Source organism: Fundulus heteroclitus, chromosome 23, assembly GCF_011125445.2.
Source record: "Fundulus heteroclitus isolate FHET01 chromosome 23, MU-UCD_Fhet_4.1, whole genome shotgun sequence".
In the NCBI taxonomy this organism is placed as follows: domain Eukaryota; kingdom Metazoa; phylum Chordata; class Actinopteri; order Cyprinodontiformes; family Fundulidae; genus Fundulus; species Fundulus heteroclitus.
Genome location: NC_046383.1, coordinates 4,184,347 through 4,200,505, shown reverse-complemented (window position 1 = coordinate 4,200,505; position 16,159 = coordinate 4,184,347). Strand labels below are relative to the sequence as shown.

General features: G+C 42.4%; 3 protein-coding genes across 4 annotated transcripts; 1 reads left to right on the top strand and 2 right to left on the bottom strand.

Annotated features, from left to right (window-relative positions):
- Window positions 1-196: 196 nt before the first annotated feature.
- Window positions 197-5,296, bottom strand: zbtb33 (zinc finger and BTB domain containing 33). 2 transcript variants are annotated; one of them, XM_012861699.3, is made up of 2 exons: window positions 5,210-5,296; window positions 197-2,195 (listed from the first exon to the last, which is right to left on the bottom strand). In XM_012861699.3, the coding sequence occupies exon 2, from the start codon at window positions 2,191-2,193 to the stop codon at window positions 385-387; it is 1,809 nt and encodes a 602-aa protein (XP_012717153.2). In that variant the 5' UTR covers window positions 2,194-2,195; window positions 5,210-5,296; the 3' UTR covers window positions 197-384. The 2 variants fall into 2 exon arrangements, with proteins under 2 accessions (XP_012717153.2, XP_012717154.2); XM_012861700.3 differs by having other exon boundaries at window positions 5,147-5,259.
- Window positions 5,297-6,366: 1,070 nt separating this feature from the next.
- Window positions 6,367-11,871, top strand: LOC105925725 (NFKB activating protein). The gene is made up of 8 exons (XM_012861702.3): window positions 6,367-6,909; window positions 8,553-8,633; window positions 8,727-8,791; window positions 8,927-9,022; window positions 9,109-9,148; window positions 9,242-9,436; window positions 9,589-9,738; window positions 11,414-11,871. The coding sequence occupies exons 1-8, from the start codon at window positions 6,500-6,502 to the stop codon at window positions 11,586-11,588; spliced, it is 1,212 nt and encodes a 403-aa protein (XP_012717156.2). The 5' UTR covers window positions 6,367-6,499; the 3' UTR covers window positions 11,589-11,871.
- Window positions 11,872-12,199: 328 nt separating this feature from the next.
- On the bottom strand, window positions 12,200-15,506 carry ndufa1 (NADH:ubiquinone oxidoreductase subunit A1). Its single transcript, XM_012861708.3, has 3 exons — window positions 15,252-15,506; window positions 15,051-15,140; window positions 12,200-12,324 (listed from the first exon to the last, which is right to left on the bottom strand). Exons 1-3 carry the CDS (start codon window positions 15,351-15,353, stop codon window positions 12,304-12,306), a joined length of 213 nt encoding a protein of 70 aa, XP_012717162.1. The 5' UTR covers window positions 15,354-15,506; the 3' UTR covers window positions 12,200-12,303.
- Window positions 15,507-16,159: the final 653 nt, after the last annotated feature.

Genomic DNA, 16,159 nt, shown 5'->3' with positions numbered 1-16,159 from the left:
ACAATTACTAAACCAAACAGCCAGACCTCAACTATTATGAACAAAAGAGACTTTCCTAATCCAGTTTGTTTTTTAAAAAAAGGGTTGCATGAACCTCTAAAAAGACACATTGTCACGATAATGTGCGAGCAGTAATGACAAATCATTTGGCATGGTTACATTTACAATAAAAGCTCAAGGTTTAACCCTTCAAACGTTTTTTTTTTTTTTACCATGACTTCCTTAAACTTTCAGTAGCAGAGAAATTACAAACGTTTAGGCTTTCCTTTACAGGCCTGTTTTGCAGTGGGTTCAGATTTTAATCCCCTTAGATGACAGGAATCTGAGGACTAAAAATGGAAGAATAAGCAGGAAGGCACAGGGTAATCGGGGACAGGTCGTCTCTCAGTAGGTCTCCGGTGTGATATACTCAAACTCCGTGGCTCCCTGTGGAGAGGCGCTCATCTCTGAGAGCGGCTGCGTGTGCGAGTGCGAGTCCGGCTGCATGCGAGCGCCGGGCTCGTTGAAAATGTCGTCCCAGCTCAACACCCCGCCCTGGGCGCCGTGCTCCGCGTCGTCCGAGTTCATTTCCTGCATGCTGCCGTCCTCGGACACGCGGGGCGAGTCCGGCAGGTCGGTCACCCACGACTTCTTCTTGGACGTCCTAGTCGGCAGCAGGCGGTACAGGTTGCTGCTGCCGTCGTCCTTCTCCTTCTTCCCGCTGGCGTCCTGGTTGTGGACCTGCTTGCAGTGGTAGCAGAGCACCTGGTAATTCACGAACATTTCGTTACACAACAGACACTGGTAGCGCCGCTCGCCTGTGTGGGTGACCTCATGTTTAGTTCTGTACTCGGCCAGGGGGAAGACCTTGTTGCAGAAGCGACATGGGTACTTCTTCTCCCACGAGTGGGTGTTGAAGTGGCGGCGCAGGCTCGTGATGCACACATACGGGCGCTTACATACGGCACATACGTAGAAAGTCTTACCATCCATGATCAGCTCGTAGTGATCCTCGAGCTCCGTTTTACTCTTCTTCTTGTTCGGGCCGAGCGTCGGCGACACCGGCGATTCGTTAAAGCTTTTCGTGGGCGTCGCCATGAACGCCCGTTTCCCCTTGCCGGGCTTGGAGCCTCCCTCCCCGGGATCCTCTTTCATTTGGACGATGTCGTAGGTGTCCTCCCCGATGTTGGCGTACACCTTACAGTCCGATGAAAGGGAACCGATGCGCGCGCCCGTGTCGATGGTCACCGTCTCCGTTGCCTCGATGGTTTCCGTGGGGTTGTTGGCCGAGAGACCCGAGTTCTCGGAAAAATCCAGGAGCCTTATCTTGGAGTCGCCGTGCTGGGATGAAACGGCGACCTGCTTCTTGTGGACTACCAACTTCTCGCTGTTTTCGGACGGCTGGGAAGCGGCGGCGGGCTCCGGGGTGGCGCTGCCCGACGCGGCGGGGGTTTTGCTGGCGGCGCTGTCCGGCGTGTGTAGAGGACTGTTCGCCGCTCCGCCGGCGCTGGGGCTCTTGGAGCCGTTGGCTCTCGGGACGGCCGCCGCTGCGTTCTCTCCGTGTGCGGCGACGCCACCCGACTCCTCGCTCGGCTTCGGCTCGCCGCCCTCCGACTCCACGTTGTCCAAATCGATGATCTCAGACGGGTCGGCTGCCCGAGCCGCCGCTCTGCTTTGAGACTCGGTGCTTGAGACAAACACGACGTCGTCCGAGTCGTCCTCGTTGCAGGTCTTAGTCTGATTGAACTCCTCGGCGGAAATGGAGAAGGACTCCGTGATGACGGGCATGATCTCGGAGGAGGCGTCTTTGTTTTCCGCCTCCTGTGACAGATCCAGCAGACCCTTGACTTGGGACAGCGGCGAGTGCAAGTTAGCGATGAACTTGACGCCCAGTATCTTCCCGGCCTTTATGAGGTCCTCGAGCATGTCGGAGCGGACCCGCACGATCTTGGAGCTGTAGATGTAGTTGAGGATGTGCTCGAAGATTTCCGGCTTGATGAAGTTGAGCTCGACCACTTGTCCGGTGACGGAGAACAGCTGGTGGAAGTACGTGCTCGAGGCGGACAGGATCGTTTTGTGCGCCCTGAATTTCTTGTCCTGTATGATGATGGTGATGTCGCAAAACAAGCCATTGTTCCGCTGCTCGTTCAGGGACTTCAGGATAGCTGCCGAGTACTGCGTGTCGGTCGCAGATATCAGCTTTAGGCCCGGCATGGCTGCAGAAACGGAGGGAGGGGGGAAAAAAAGCAGAGATACGAATCAGAATCCAGCCTGTGTAGCAATTTGTTCCTTTTTCAGAGCGTAAAAAATTACATCTGTGGTGGAATTTTATGGTGAAATTCTCCTTAACATCCCAACCACAAACTTCAATGTATTTGTATCTGGATTTTATGGCACAGACCAAAACAACGTAGTTCTTAATGGTGAAGTTTGGGATAAAGGGTCTTCAGAAATAAAAGTCTTGACAAGTTGTTCATTTGTTAAACTTAAAGTTTTTTTGCACCCATTCATCTTTGAAACGTAGCCCAAGATCAGTCAGATTAGCCGGACATAGATGTCTATTCCAGAAGTTTCCTAATAAACAGAGATGACCGACACGTTGTAACACAGTGAAATGCTCTGATCTAAACCAGTCGCTGTTTACAAACTTTTTATAGCCTCGTGAGACCATCCTGATCTCGCGAGCTTTCAAGGTTTCATTCGCAGATCAGTCTGGCTACTTTCCGTTAAAGAAAATTTGGAGCAGTTCACCAAACGAACGTCCAATCAGCGTTGGCATTGAGGCGGGTTGAGGTGTGACGCAACGAGAAGCGCGACAGTTCAGTCTAAAGAACATGGCGGCTTCAGCCGATGAAACTAGCGCTAGCGTGGCTATCGAGCAAGTTTTATCGGAATTACAGAGTATTTCTTCACTGAAAGAAGAGCAAAACACTGCTCTGGAGGCTTTTATCAGAGGAAAAGATGTTTTTGCTCTTCTCCCGACTGGTTTCGGCAAGAGCTTGTGGTTGTGTTTTCGTCGCCGCTGTTAGTACGTCATATGCTTCGTTGATCTGATTGGTTTATTTGGCCCGTCTATCACCAACATAGGCCAATCAGCTAACCAGTATTTTCGCCCCTTCCCAAAATTACTTCAACGGAAGGTTTCCAGATGGATATGCGGAGCAAATCCATCTGGCGGAGTCAGGTTAAACTTTTTAACCACAGCAGCTAAAATCGTCGAAAGCACAAGCGGGCCACAAAAGTCCAAGCTGGCTTTGAGTAAAAGTTGCTGGATGTTTGTGGTTCTGTTTACTCCAAAATTAAGATGAAAGCAGAGACCCGGTTTAATGAAAGTGTCCACCTGCACCAACGGATTGTTGCTAGAAGCCCAGTCCATTCAAGAATTGTGGTCGAGGGCTGTTAAAATCGTTCAGAGGGCCACCAAATGGGCCCCGGGCTGCAATCTGGACACCCCTGATCTAGACCACCCACTGTGCTGTCGAAATGGGAACTTCTGGTCCAGCCTCAAGTGTTCTGCAGGCCTCAATGGTTCCCTCGTATGCGCTAGAAAACTATGAGAGTTATGTTAGAGAGGAGGGTGCTTGCGTCCTTGAGAGGTTGCGAGGTTCTGGTTATGAATCCCACCTACTCTGGCTCTCTTAGCAAGGCCCTTAGCCCCAGAAAGCTCCCTGGGCACCACAGAGTGGCAGCCCCCAGATCCCTAAGGGATGGGTTAAATGCAGAGGACAAATCTCACTGGAATATATGCTGCAATTACAGGAAAAGAAAAAGTCATGCAGCTCCATCCATCTTCCAGTGGACTCTGACCAGCTTTCCTGTCTCTGCTAAAGTAAAATATCCCCCACAGCTTGATGCTGACACCACCACATCCCATCATGGAGATATTTAGAAAGATATGCAACGTTAGGTTTTACGCCACATACATCATTTTGTATATACGGCAAAAAATAAATAAATCCCCGTTGGTCACGTCACTGCATGTGGTTTGTGGCGAACTTCAAATGGGACTTCTTGTTGCTTTCATTTAACAACAGCTTCCTTCTTGCCACTCTTCCATAAACGTTAGTGTTGTGGAGCGCTTTACAAAAAGCTGCTATAAACTCATGAGAACAGAGAATATCCACACTTTCTTCTACATGGGCTGTGGATCAGTACAGCTGCCTCTTTGAAAAATTATCTCCTTCCCTGGCCTCTCAGTTTAGCGACACATTCCCTGGTAGTCTTGCAGTTGTAGCCGACTCTGTCAGTCTAACGGTGGATTAAACCGTGCTCTGAGATGTTCAGATTGTTTTGTGACATAGCCGTGCTTCAATCTTTACCACCACTGTCTCCCTGATTGGCCTCCTGTGTTCCTTGGGTTTCATAAAACTGTGCGTTCACCAATTTCACCTTCACAGACCAGCTGTGTTGTTACAGAATAAAAGAAACACGTGTGGAATAATCCCTAATTTAGTGAATTCTGACTGCAATTGGGTCCACAGGATTTTATTAAGGAATATCAGAGTAAAGGAGGTCGAATACAACAACAAACCACCCCTTTCAGAGAAAAACAAAAACTAAACATTGTTTGCTGTCGTCCTCACATTTATGCACAACTCTAAATAATAATAATATAGTAAAAAAAAAACAACACCCAAATAGTTAAAATTTATAAAGTAGTGCAAGGGTTATAGATTGGCATTTAAACAAGCTGTATTTGATCACATGCACTGTCACTAGAAATGCTTATTTATAAAGGGGAACGCGAGAAGAAAATGATTTAAACTATTGAGTGAGAAAGAAATTTTTTTTCTGTTTCAGGGCTGCTTGGTAGAACAACAATGAGGGCTAAGCTAACAATTAGCAAACGATAGTACAGTTTTATCAATAATACGTCAATCGTTACCTTGTATTTAATCCCAGAATTTAAGAAGTGCTATTATTATCAATAGTATATGGCGGTTTAATTAATATTGTGACATTAGATCGTAACATATTAGTAAGTAAATATTAACCGCTGCTGTTAGCATGCTAACAAAGGTAACGACGGCTCCTCTGAAATGCAGAGGAAGCGCGGCCTGCTTCTTAGCATCTTGACAGCGTGCGGCGCTTCAGCGACACAAAGCAGAAACAAATAAATTAAACTGGATATTTTTTTACACAAATACAGTGGAGGGTAAATATTTACCTGCACCCCACGTGCTCCAGCTAGATCTAAACCTTAAAGTTGTTACAAAAGCTAGCGAGTTACCTTCACTACCGACTGTCCGCAGACCGGAAATCCCCCGCTCTCAGCTGAACCGCCGGAAGCTGGTTGACTTTTGCCTTCAAAATAAAAGCACCCAACCCTGGCTCTCACGTGCTTTGACAGTTGAGATTATTGGGTTAAAAAGGAAGTAATCTATTTAGGCATAACCATCACAAACGATCGGAAAAGACGAGGTTTTTCTGGATTTCAAAAGACTCGTAGGCTTTATATCTTGAAAATAATAATGAGAAAGAAAGAGATAAATTGCTATTAAATCTTATCTGGAAAGCTAAGACTCGCTATATTAAGAAATCGACTCTAATGAATACTTCAACATTATCTTACTAATATTTTGTATTTTGCATAAAATATTTAAAGATAAATTGGATTTATCAATTTTTCTAACCACATAATTAATATTATTAATTTGGAGTCTCGGGGAGCCCTTGCCAGCAGACAAAGTTCAAAATTGGTACAAATATAGAAATCCAGTAAACCCATAATATTAAATACAATGCTAAGAGATTTTTTTATTATTATTATCTAACCAGTACTTTTGTGGGAGGGGTCCATGCATTAAACACAGCAAGTGTTCCCAAAGAAAAAGTGGCACTCTTTTTGTTGCGAACAGATCTTAATTATTACAGGCAAGTAATTCAACTGAACATTTTGGTACGCACTGCAAAAGGTTCAAATATTAAGGAAAATATAACTTTTTTTTAAACTTGTGATCTCTTAATAAACAAAGAAGGAAAAAGTACTGAACATTTTTTCAAACGGTTAGGAGCATAAATGGGAAAAGTACATTACTACTGAACCCCTTAGTCTATACCACAAAAAGCATTCTATTCACTTTTAAACAGATTACTTCAGAAGATGGTGCTTGTGAGAACAGAAGGAAAAAAAGAATGCATTCATTACCAAAAAAAAGTAAAATAATCAAAAAGCAATCAACATCAGCAGACTGCTTTTTAAAAGGGCTTTTAAATATTAGATCATAAGAAAGAGTGAATACTTTTATATTTCTTCGTTCAAAGATAATCATGCAATGAGCTCTTCAAAAAAAGCGAGGACATATTTAACAAAAAACTATTATTTTACACATCCTCAAACGTTCACGCTGAAGGAGGAGTCCCCGGAACTACTGTTTGGTGGGTGTGGGAGCGAGACGGAGCTGTTTAAGAGTTGGACCACTTATCTCTTCCTGTTATTGATTGCGTACTAAAACCGTAAGCAACATCCTCCGCTTGTATTTACCTCCATTGAGCCGTAAATCCACGGAGGTCAGCGGGGATGCCTCTGTCTGACCGGTCGAGCTCCGACAGCGGCAGGGACTCCCGGAGCCCCCGGGCCCGGAGACCCCGTTCTCGATCCCGCAGCCGAGAGCGCAGCCTGTCCCCCGACAGCTTCGGGCCCAAACTCCCGAAACCCCGCAACAAAGAGAGGGAGCGAGAGGAGAGGGAGCGTCGGTTCAAAGAGGCCAGAAACATCCGAAGAATCCGCATCGGGAGTCCCGGTCGAAGCCGCTCCAGATCCAGATCCCGTTCCCGGTCCAGGGAGCGCCACAACAACGGTACCGACAACAACCACGGCCACTGGTCAGAGCAGCGGGACGGAAAACACGGCGGCTTCAAAGACGAGTATTATTACCAGCAGCAGAGGGACGACGTTCAGAGGCAAAGACAGGAAGCTTTTATTGCCAGGTGAGGAAAAAAGTCCAGTTCAAGGAGTCCTGACACTCCGTAACGGGTCACCGAACCACCCCGTCCTAAAGCGGGACCGTTTGTTGTCCATTTTAAAGATGGCCGCGCACCGGAAAATCACTAAAGAAGAAAAATAAACATCAGATTTTTTTTTTCTTGTTTTTCAATGATTTTGCAAACATTTACTGTTTGACGGGAGGTTGTGGTTTCTTTGGAGCAACAGCGGTTGTTTGGCATCCGGCAAAGTGGAAGGTGATGTTGCGTTCCAGTTTCCTCGGAAATACCAGCTTGAACCTGGAAACGGGATAAACGCGAGTAAAAGGCGTTCCAGTTAAAACAGCCGAGAAGTAGGGATTCTACGGAGTCCGGGAGAGCTCACTTTAAGTGATATTTTTTTCAGGTCGTGATAATTTGTGAGCACGTTTCCTTTAATTGAGCCCTCGAATTAATAAAACGTGAGCACGTTTTCTTTTAATTGAGTCCTCGAATTAATAAAACTTATTTGAGGACACGTTTTAATTATTCGTGGGTGCGTTTTGGTAGATCGAGATCTCGAATATACTATAACGTGCTCATGTTTACATGTGTCAAGACAATATTGAGTGCACGTTTTACATATTGTGGCCACGTTTAAGTAGATAGTGCACACAATGTTCTATAACCATGTTCACTAAATTGTGTTCTCGTTTTAGTAAATCGTGCGCTCGTTTGAGTAAATAGTGCACTCGTTTAATAAATTGTGCCCTCGTTTTACTATGCTTAAAATGAGAGCTCAATTTAGTAAAATGAACTCACACTATAGTAAAACGAGAGCACAATATAGAAAATTGTGCACACGATTTAGTTAAACGAGCGTACGATTTAGTAAAACGAGCGCACATTCTCTCAACATGCAAAACATTTTGCGATGACCCCTCTAGGGCTCCGTAGGAATCCGCAATAAAAAAAATAAAAAAAAAAAAAAAAATATTAGGATTCCAGCATGGCGGCGGTCAGGAAAGCTGTTGATCTGGTAGAAATCTGCAGCTAGGAAGCATTGAAGCACAGTAACACCGTTGTCATTAGAGCAGCTTTTGGTAGCCTTTGCAGGAGTTTGCAGTCCTGTTTTCCGTTTTCTTTCAGACCTAAAATCAAATATAAACTTCCATCTTTACAGAAGACTTTGAACCTCTTGAGAAACAGTCCATTTTTTTTCTCGTCAGGACGTTTGTACCCCATGTGGAGGATTCGTCTGCGCATACGGGCTTTTTATGTGTTGACTCCAGCTTCAGTCCGCTCTTGTGAAGCTCTCCCAAATGTTTAAATGGGCTGCGTTTGACAACCCTCCCAAGACTTTCCCCATTGCCAGCGCACTTCTTCCTTCCACTTAACTTTCCACCAGTATGCTGGGATTCAGCTTCTTTACCCATGACCCTCCATATGGAGGAAGCCAATGACACGTGCCAAGTCTTCCCCACGACGATATAGCCGGGTGACCCAGACTGGCATGCCGTTAAAATGATAATACCAAATATTTGCACTTTTTTTATTTTTTTTAAACTAATGTAAACTGTCGTTCTTAACATTGCTGGGCGCTTTTCTGATATTAAATCCAGCGACACGTTTTAGAGCAACTGACTGAAATCTCTGCGTTTGCATTCAAGGCGCCTCCAGGAGCGGGAGCGGATCGGGGAACTTGGTTGTCCTGAAGTTTGGGGATATTCTCCAAGAGTGAAAGAACCAGAGTAAGTGAAAGCTCCCCAAGATAGACACGCGGGGGGGTTTATTTTGCTGCTTTGGGAGAACTTTCTGTGAATAATGCTTTTCCTCTCCACCAGCTCTGACGAACACACACCAGTTGAAGAAGACAAGAAAAACAGCAGCTCTGAATCGAGCTCAGAAGGTAGGCAGCATTTGACTAAAAATGAGTCATTTTTAGAGATCTTTTCTGATTTTGGTACGTAGGAAAATGACTTGCCTGCAAATCTTGAGTACTTGTATTTACCGCATCTTAAGTATTCCTGTCTGTGCTCAACAGAGGAGAAGAAGAAGAAAAAAAAGAAGAAGAAGAAGTCAAAGAAAAGAAAGACCAAGAAGCACTCAGAGGACAGCGAGCTGGAATCGGATTCAGAGGGTGAGATGTTTGGCTTTTCGTTTCTTTGTTCCACAAATCTGAACTCTGTGTTAGTTTTATAAGCTGAAGAGTTTCTTCTAACGCAGAAGACGTAAAGAAGAAGAAAAAGAAGAAGAAAAGCAAGAAGTAAGTTCTCAGTTTAGCAGGTGCCGACCGACCAACTTAATTCTCTGTGGCCTTTTTGTTTGTGCTTAGCGAAGCCTCTGGGTTGTGTTGCAGGTCTAAGAAGTCCAAGAAGAAGAAGGCGAAGAAGAGCCGGAAAGAGTCGAGCAACTCCAGCAGCGAAGAGTCGGAGGAGGATGAAGAGGAAGAAGCCGGCGGGCTGTTATGGGTGGAGAAAACCGCCGTTGACGAAAACATCGTTGGCCCGGAGGCGCCGCTCACCATTATGTCACAGGATGACAAACCGCTGGAGTGAGTCTCTGAGTTTTTGCCTTTTTCCTCACGCAGATGTTTCGATTCCCTTCAGGTCTTTCTGCAGACCCTTCTGGAAACTGGACATACAGTTTGACAACCGCAAACCCCTAAAACGATTATGTTTCCAACCCTGCTTTGTCTTCCTCCAGTTTTGGTCATGCGCTGTTGCCGGGTGAAGGCGCTGCCATGGCGGAGTACGTGAAGGCGGGCAAACGTATCCCCAGAAGAGGAGAGATCGGTCTCACCAGCAACGAGATCGCGGACTTCGAGAAGTCCGGTTACGTCATGAGCGGCAGCAGGTGCGCACATTTTAAAAGCCGCAGTGGAAATTGCACGTTTGTTTTCTTCCACCTAGACATGCGTGACAGATAATTTTGATACAGCAGAGGGAGTTCTCTGAATCCTTTCAAAAGTATTCGTATCTCTTGAAGGTTTTTTCAGCTTCACTTTTGTTGTCGTTCACAGTCGAACCTGTTTCCCTGCGTAGTGAAACCCGTTGTTTGCTCTACACTCTGAACGCCAATAAACAGGATAATACAAATTGAAAAAAATACATACAGGGAAATTGACATATGGGAAATCAGGTGGTTTGCCAGCAATATACTAAAAAAAGAAAGATTGTACAAATGTTCCTAATCAGCTGTGTGCAATGAGCAGAGGGCGATGTGCAAAATAAAACGGTAAGACTAGTGGGAGTTTCTACTTTACGTGATTACAGGTGACCGTCGGCGGGTTAGAGGCCCGTTGGCAGAGGGCTTCACGTTACACCACTAAGATAGACAAAGTAGCTCATGACTGGAAGCAAAATGATACGTTTTCAAATATTTAGCAAAAAAGCTCCACAGAAATCTCAGTGGCATATATTTGTACTCAGCAGCCTCTGATTCCACACACTGAGCCATAGTGGTGGCAGCATCGTGCTGTGGGGATATTTTTCCTTCCTTTTTCAGATGTACAAAGCTTCTTTTTAAGCCATAATATCAATGAAAGAATATTCACTCAGGGGGGTTAGGCACTGAACAGTAATATTTCATTTCCTTTTCAGTCAATGCTCCCCTCTACTTAAGCTACAGATTAATTAATTTAAATGTGTTACCTGTTGCAGGAGTCATTAAGAGCTAGACCAGCCTTTGACTGAGAATCGTGTTTTTGGATCAGCAGAAAACCACCAATAGTGGATAGAATGAGGAACTAGATTAGGGCGCTTTCTGTCTGTTTTACAGATAATTAGCGTATTCTGGGGTAAAATACCAACAGAAATTAGGGCAAAGGGGAGAAACTACATCGTGTTTGGGTTTTATTGCAGGCATGAAATCATTTCTATATCAGATTATAAAAGCCTCTGTGGAGATTTGGTTAATCTGAAGACACGTTAGTGTCCCGATTTCCTGCTAAACACCAGGTCTGTCCTGTTAAGGTTTGAATATCTGCGTTGCATAATTTTGATCCAAAACAGTCGAGTTTCGTAGCTAAACCAATTGAAAGAGCGCTGCTGCTTTAACCGTTTATCTGGGATCAGGAAGTCAAAGAGCTTTTTAAGAAATGGTTTTACAAACATTTCAGTGGTTCAAAATGTCTCATCCTGTGATTCTTTGACACAGCTGTGTGCTGGCCAACAAAGACAGCTGTTAATCTAGATGACCAGGCTAACATTTTACCAGAAATGAGCAGCAATTTCAAAGTTTTATACCACTTAACTTTTTATTTAAAAGCTCAGATATAAACGTTCACAAGGTGTCTTTCTCACATGTTCTTGTCAATGATTTAAATCTGGAGATTAAGGGGGAAAAGTCCACGGGGTGACCAATAGACACGTTTAGCTGTGGCGCAAACACAGCCTTTTCTCTAAACCCACGGCAGCGGGTTCATCTTCTACTGACCGCTCTTAAAGCTTTTTTTTTTTTTTTTTTTTTTTTAGTTTTCCATGTTTTTACTTTCTGTGACACTGACAGACGATCTGTTCACCCCCTGCAGACATCGGCGTATGGAGGCTGTGCGTCTGAGAAAGGAGAACCAGATCTACAGCGCGGATGAAAAGCGAGCTCTGGCCTCCTTCAACCAGGAGGAGAGGAGGAAGAGGGAGAGCAAGATCCTGTCGAGCTTCAGAGAGATGGTGTACAGAAAAACCAAAGGCAAGGAGGAGAAGTGACTGTTGCAGAGTCCCCCTCGAGTTTCCCACTGCTGGATGTATTTTCGTGGCTTAGTGTAGTGTCGTGTTACTAAGATCTCCTAAAATCAGTTTTCCTTTTTTTGAGGAGGAACTTTTACTGTAAAGTTCAAAAGTTCTTTTATTTCTTCTTATCTACACAAGCAGACCAATAAAAAAATACCTTCTTATCTTTAAGATTCTGTCTGCATTTGGTAAAGTTATGCTGATGAAAATATAAATGTCTAAAATAACAAAATAAAAAAAGTCTTTATCATTCCTGTAATTTTTTCCCATCTTATTTATTTTCAACCTACCCTGGTTTTGTACACTTAAATCCAATAGAAGATATATTTAAGAATAACTGTCTTTTCACCAATCAGTATTGGGAAGAAATTAGATGCAGCATTTCTAAAATATTTTGAAGTTATGTGGCCATAATCAATAAAGTATACCATATTATATATATTTTATACCAGAATGATTTAACAGAACAAGCAAAATACTAATTCCTACAACAGAAGCTACATTTAAAGATCTAATTATGACAAAACTAAAAAAAAAAAACCCTCAGATTTCATGTGTTGGCTGAAAAAAGAAACCTTAGAACTCTAGGGTGAAACATTTTTATTTAATCAACTGATTTTAAAAGACAAAAGCTTTATTTAATTTACAACATGGACACTTCTGCTCTTCTCAGTCTGCATTATCCTCTTCATTATTTGATGTTCTCGAGTCCCTGAGGAGAAAGAAGGAAAAACTGTTATTAGACTCATTTATAATCTTTACACACAAAGAGCCCCATTGAGTCTTAAATTTAAAGTTAAGTCTCTAGATTAAAACATTTTGGATCGTATTTCTCTTCAGCTCTATCTGCAGGTGATGTGTTCTTAAATCTGCCTGATAATCTAGACGTTTGTGCAAATAAATACTGTTTTAGTTTGTAAAATCTAGAGCTGTAGCCTAGAGAGGATTAATCCAACCACGCTATTAAAAAATATATATTTTATTTCTGATTAAGATGAATCTCATTTTGGGATACTTTCGCTTAGATTTGATTGATAAAAGTTTTGATGCAGAACTGGAGGTAGATCAACGTGTCGTAAATGTCAAACGGCATCAAAACTGCTGATTATATTTTCAGAAATCTGGGTTTTGTAGAGTGTTAAAAAACCTCATCTCAGTTGTAGGTCCTAAAAGAGAGGTTTCCTTAGATAGGAAACTTTTTGACCAATCTGTCTGGATGACTGAATTTGTAAAGTTCCTTGAGATGACATGTTGTGAATTGGAGCTAAATAATATTTTACTAAAAAATATCAAATGCTCTCAGATTTCCAAGATATTAAATTACATGGAGTTATATCTCCAATTTGCATGGTAATTCATTCTTTTAATTTTCAGTTATTTAATGTGTCGTCATCCAGGCAGAGAAAACACTGAAAAGGCAGCAAGTCATTGAGGGACAAAAGTGCCAGAATCTTGACTGATAACCTGTAAAATAAACACGTGTGAATATAAATATCATAGTAGACGAAACAATTAAAAACATTTACTAACATTAAGTAATTTATTGAATATAAAATTCATCTGTAAATTTTTCACAAAATCAGTGACTGTTCCACAAACCCAAACTGTGTGCTCAAAAACCTCGGTTCAGTCTAGAACTTTGTCCTCGTTAAGGTTGTCACGATACTAAAATTTCAAACTCGATATCAATACCCAGGAAAAAATCTGATACCATTTTCAATACTATTGGGGATTAAAAAAAGACAAATGATTAAAGGCATAAAAAATATGTTAGCAACATGAAAAACTCACTTTTTTCAATCTATACATTAAATTTAATTTATATAACGCTAATACACACCAGGTCATCTCAAGGCTCTTTACATGGAACGTGCCTTAAATAAATGCTGAATAAAAACCCCAAATATAACATGCCTAGTAGCATGCCAGCCACAGCTGCAGACCACCAGCCGCGCTAACATCAGTAATATCTTTAATGTATTACATTAAATTATGAACGTAACTTTCATTTATCAATCTGTGGGAAATCATATTGAAGGCCAACGCAAACTGGTCAAGATCTTTGGGTTTTCCTTGTATGTATGAAGATTCACTGTATATAACTGAATGGACCTTCCCTACTCTGCACCTTCTTGTATGAGCCGATGTGACGAGTGAATTTCTCCATTGTGAGATCAATAAAGACTATCTTATCTTCATCTGCCTCCTATGCTAAAATATTTAGTATCGATACCTAGGCCTGTCACGATAACAAATTTAGCTGGGCGAGAAATTGATTATTTATTATCGATACCATGCCAAATTAGTGTTGTATCTGGACACAGCATTTGAGTATAGACACTTTTCAGAGTATAGATGTTCTTGACAACCCTAGTCTTTATATGTTATTGTATGAAGACTAGAGTCATGGTATATATATATATATATATATATATATATATATATATATATATATGAAAATAACCGATTTGTGTTTTATTAGAGATGAACTGAGAAATCAACTTGAGTTTTTGCTTGACTGGTCCTGATCGGCTGTTCAAAGCTAAAAATGTGGTCTTCCCCCGGGGTCAGTGAACACATCAGATCACATTGTGTTTGCATACAGAGGTGTGTGACGCTGACTACTCCATTTCATATATGTGCATATGTTGTGTGAATCGACTTTATGTCCTTTTATAAACAAACACTGCTATATGATTGCTACTTTATACCATGGAACAGTTGATCAGATGTTTTCTCTCTCTAATAATAAGTTAAGCAAGAAGAAGGAGAAGAAGTAGTAGAAATAAATTCAACATCTTCAATGCTAAACTTGACCTACTGGATTTTGTGAAGTAGAAAAAATAAAGTTAGGCTGTGTCTTATAAAGAGGAAGAGGGTCAAGCTGTAATTCCTTGGTAGGGTCTATTTGTACAGATAACTCTGTCCCAGAATAAAGTTTTTTTTCCCCTTGTAGCTTTTCAGTGATGCAGAGCGCAACGGCTCTGTAATTTTGTTTTTTGTTTTTGTTAATCACTGTTTAATATTACTTTAAACATGTTATCACCAGACAGAACCTTATTTTTTTTTTATCCAGCTAAATCACTTCTGGAAGGTCAGACCCAGAAACTTGTGACGCCCCCACAGCATGATGCTGCCACCTCCGTACTTCACAGCTGGGATAGTGCTCCTCGGGCTTCCCTCCAAATGCAACACGCTCATTTGGAGGCCAAACATTTGTTTGAGTTTTAGCACGCCACATGTCACCGGAAATGCGTCACTGCTCTGGCTTTCAGCAAATACAAACAGCTTCGGTGACCCCTAACCTAGCTGACTTACAACAGGGGAAGTAGCCAGTAGACTCCAACTGTTTGTATGCAAATGCACAAAATCCACCTGCAAATAAAAGCCCAAAAGACAGAGGAACACGTTGCCTTTCAGCGTGAAAGCAGAATTCACCTTGGAGTTAAAGTATTGGCCCGTTCCGGACACTCTGCTGTCCCTCTCCATCAGGTACCACTGCCACGGAACCCGGGCGATCCTTTTCTCCTGCAGGGGTAAAAAAAAAAAAGACAAACAGAACAGAGCATCTCAGTGAAGACGGTTCAGAGCAGAAGTGAGCGTTCAGGCACCGTTAGCTCGGCCAGAGGCAGCTGTCACCTTTCCTCCGTTGGTGATCCTGTGGCATTGCGTGGTCACAATGCCCGGGAGAATCAGGAAGGCGCTCATGAGGCCGAGGCCGGGGAGGATCTCATACCACATGTCCGCGCTCTGTTACCGCCGGGGGCAAAAAAAAAACAAGCGGCGAGGACTATGACGGTGCCCTCCGAGAAGCAAGGAAAGCTGCCTGTTATGCTAGCGCTGCTAACAAAATGTCGTCCTCGGCTCCGACCCGACTTCCGTCATCCAGAAGGAAGGACTTCCGGTTCAACTCCTTTCAAAGTTAAAGCGTGAAGACTTCAATGGTTTTTTCCATTTAGACAGAAACGGTTTAACAAAGCATATTTCGAATAACACCTAGACGTCTTTATCCACTCAGTTGTTTTAAACGCAAACAGCAATCACAACAAAACCTGCTAAAATAAATACCAACGTATAACAAGAAGCAATTGCAATCATAAATGAGGAGTCTTGAGGTAAACATGGAACAGCTTTAAAAAGTCAAAATATCAACAATAACAAAAAAAGTTGAAATAAAAGTGCCTTTAGAATTTGATAAAAAAGGATAAAACATAAAATTATATTACGCTTCATTTATAAGTTGTGCTGGGTCGGTTTTATTTATTTATTTATTTATTTATTTATTTATAACATACATTTACAGCGTGGGATATAAAGAAAATTACCGTACGTATAATGTTATTTTAGCAACGCAAATGTATACGAGCTTCTTGAGCTTTTATTTGGTACCTAAAATAAGGCGGAAGCTGCACCAATTTTGGGGCTTTTCCTACAAAGGAAAACTTTTTTTTTTTAAGTAACTTTTGGAATTTAAATAACCAGAAACAACACATGAGAAGACAAACGAAACAAAAGCAAATGTTAAATAATTTTTTTCTTTTTTTTTT

Excerpts from the sequence above, each read along its gene's own strand:
- zbtb33 (XM_012861699.3), bottom strand. The coding sequence starts at position 2,193 with ATGCCGGGCCTAAAGCTGATATCTGCGACCGACACGCAGTACTCGGCA.
- LOC105925725 (XM_012861702.3), top strand. The coding sequence starts at position 6,500 with ATGCCTCTGTCTGACCGGTCGAGCTCCGACAGCGGCAGGGACTCCCGG. Across the intron at positions 8,634-8,726 it reads CCAAGAGTGAAAGAACCAGA|CTCTGACGAACACACACCAG; the intron begins GTAAGTGAAAGC and ends CCTCTCCACCAG. Across the intron at positions 9,023-9,108 it reads GCTGGAATCGGATTCAGAGG|AAGACGTAAAGAAGAAGAAA; the intron begins GTGAGATGTTTG and ends CTTCTAACGCAG.
- ndufa1 (XM_012861708.3), bottom strand. The coding sequence starts at position 15,353 with ATGTGGTATGAGATCCTCCCCGGCCTCGGCCTCATGAGCGCCTTCCTG. Across the intron at positions 15,141-15,251 it reads GGATCACCAACGGAGGAAAG|GAGAAAAGGATCGCCCGGGT; the intron begins GTGACAGCTGCC and ends TTACCCCTGCAG. Across the intron at positions 12,325-15,050 it reads GCCAATACTTTAACTCCAAG|GGACTCGAGAACATCAAATA; the intron begins GTGAATTCTGCT and ends CTTTCTCCTCAG.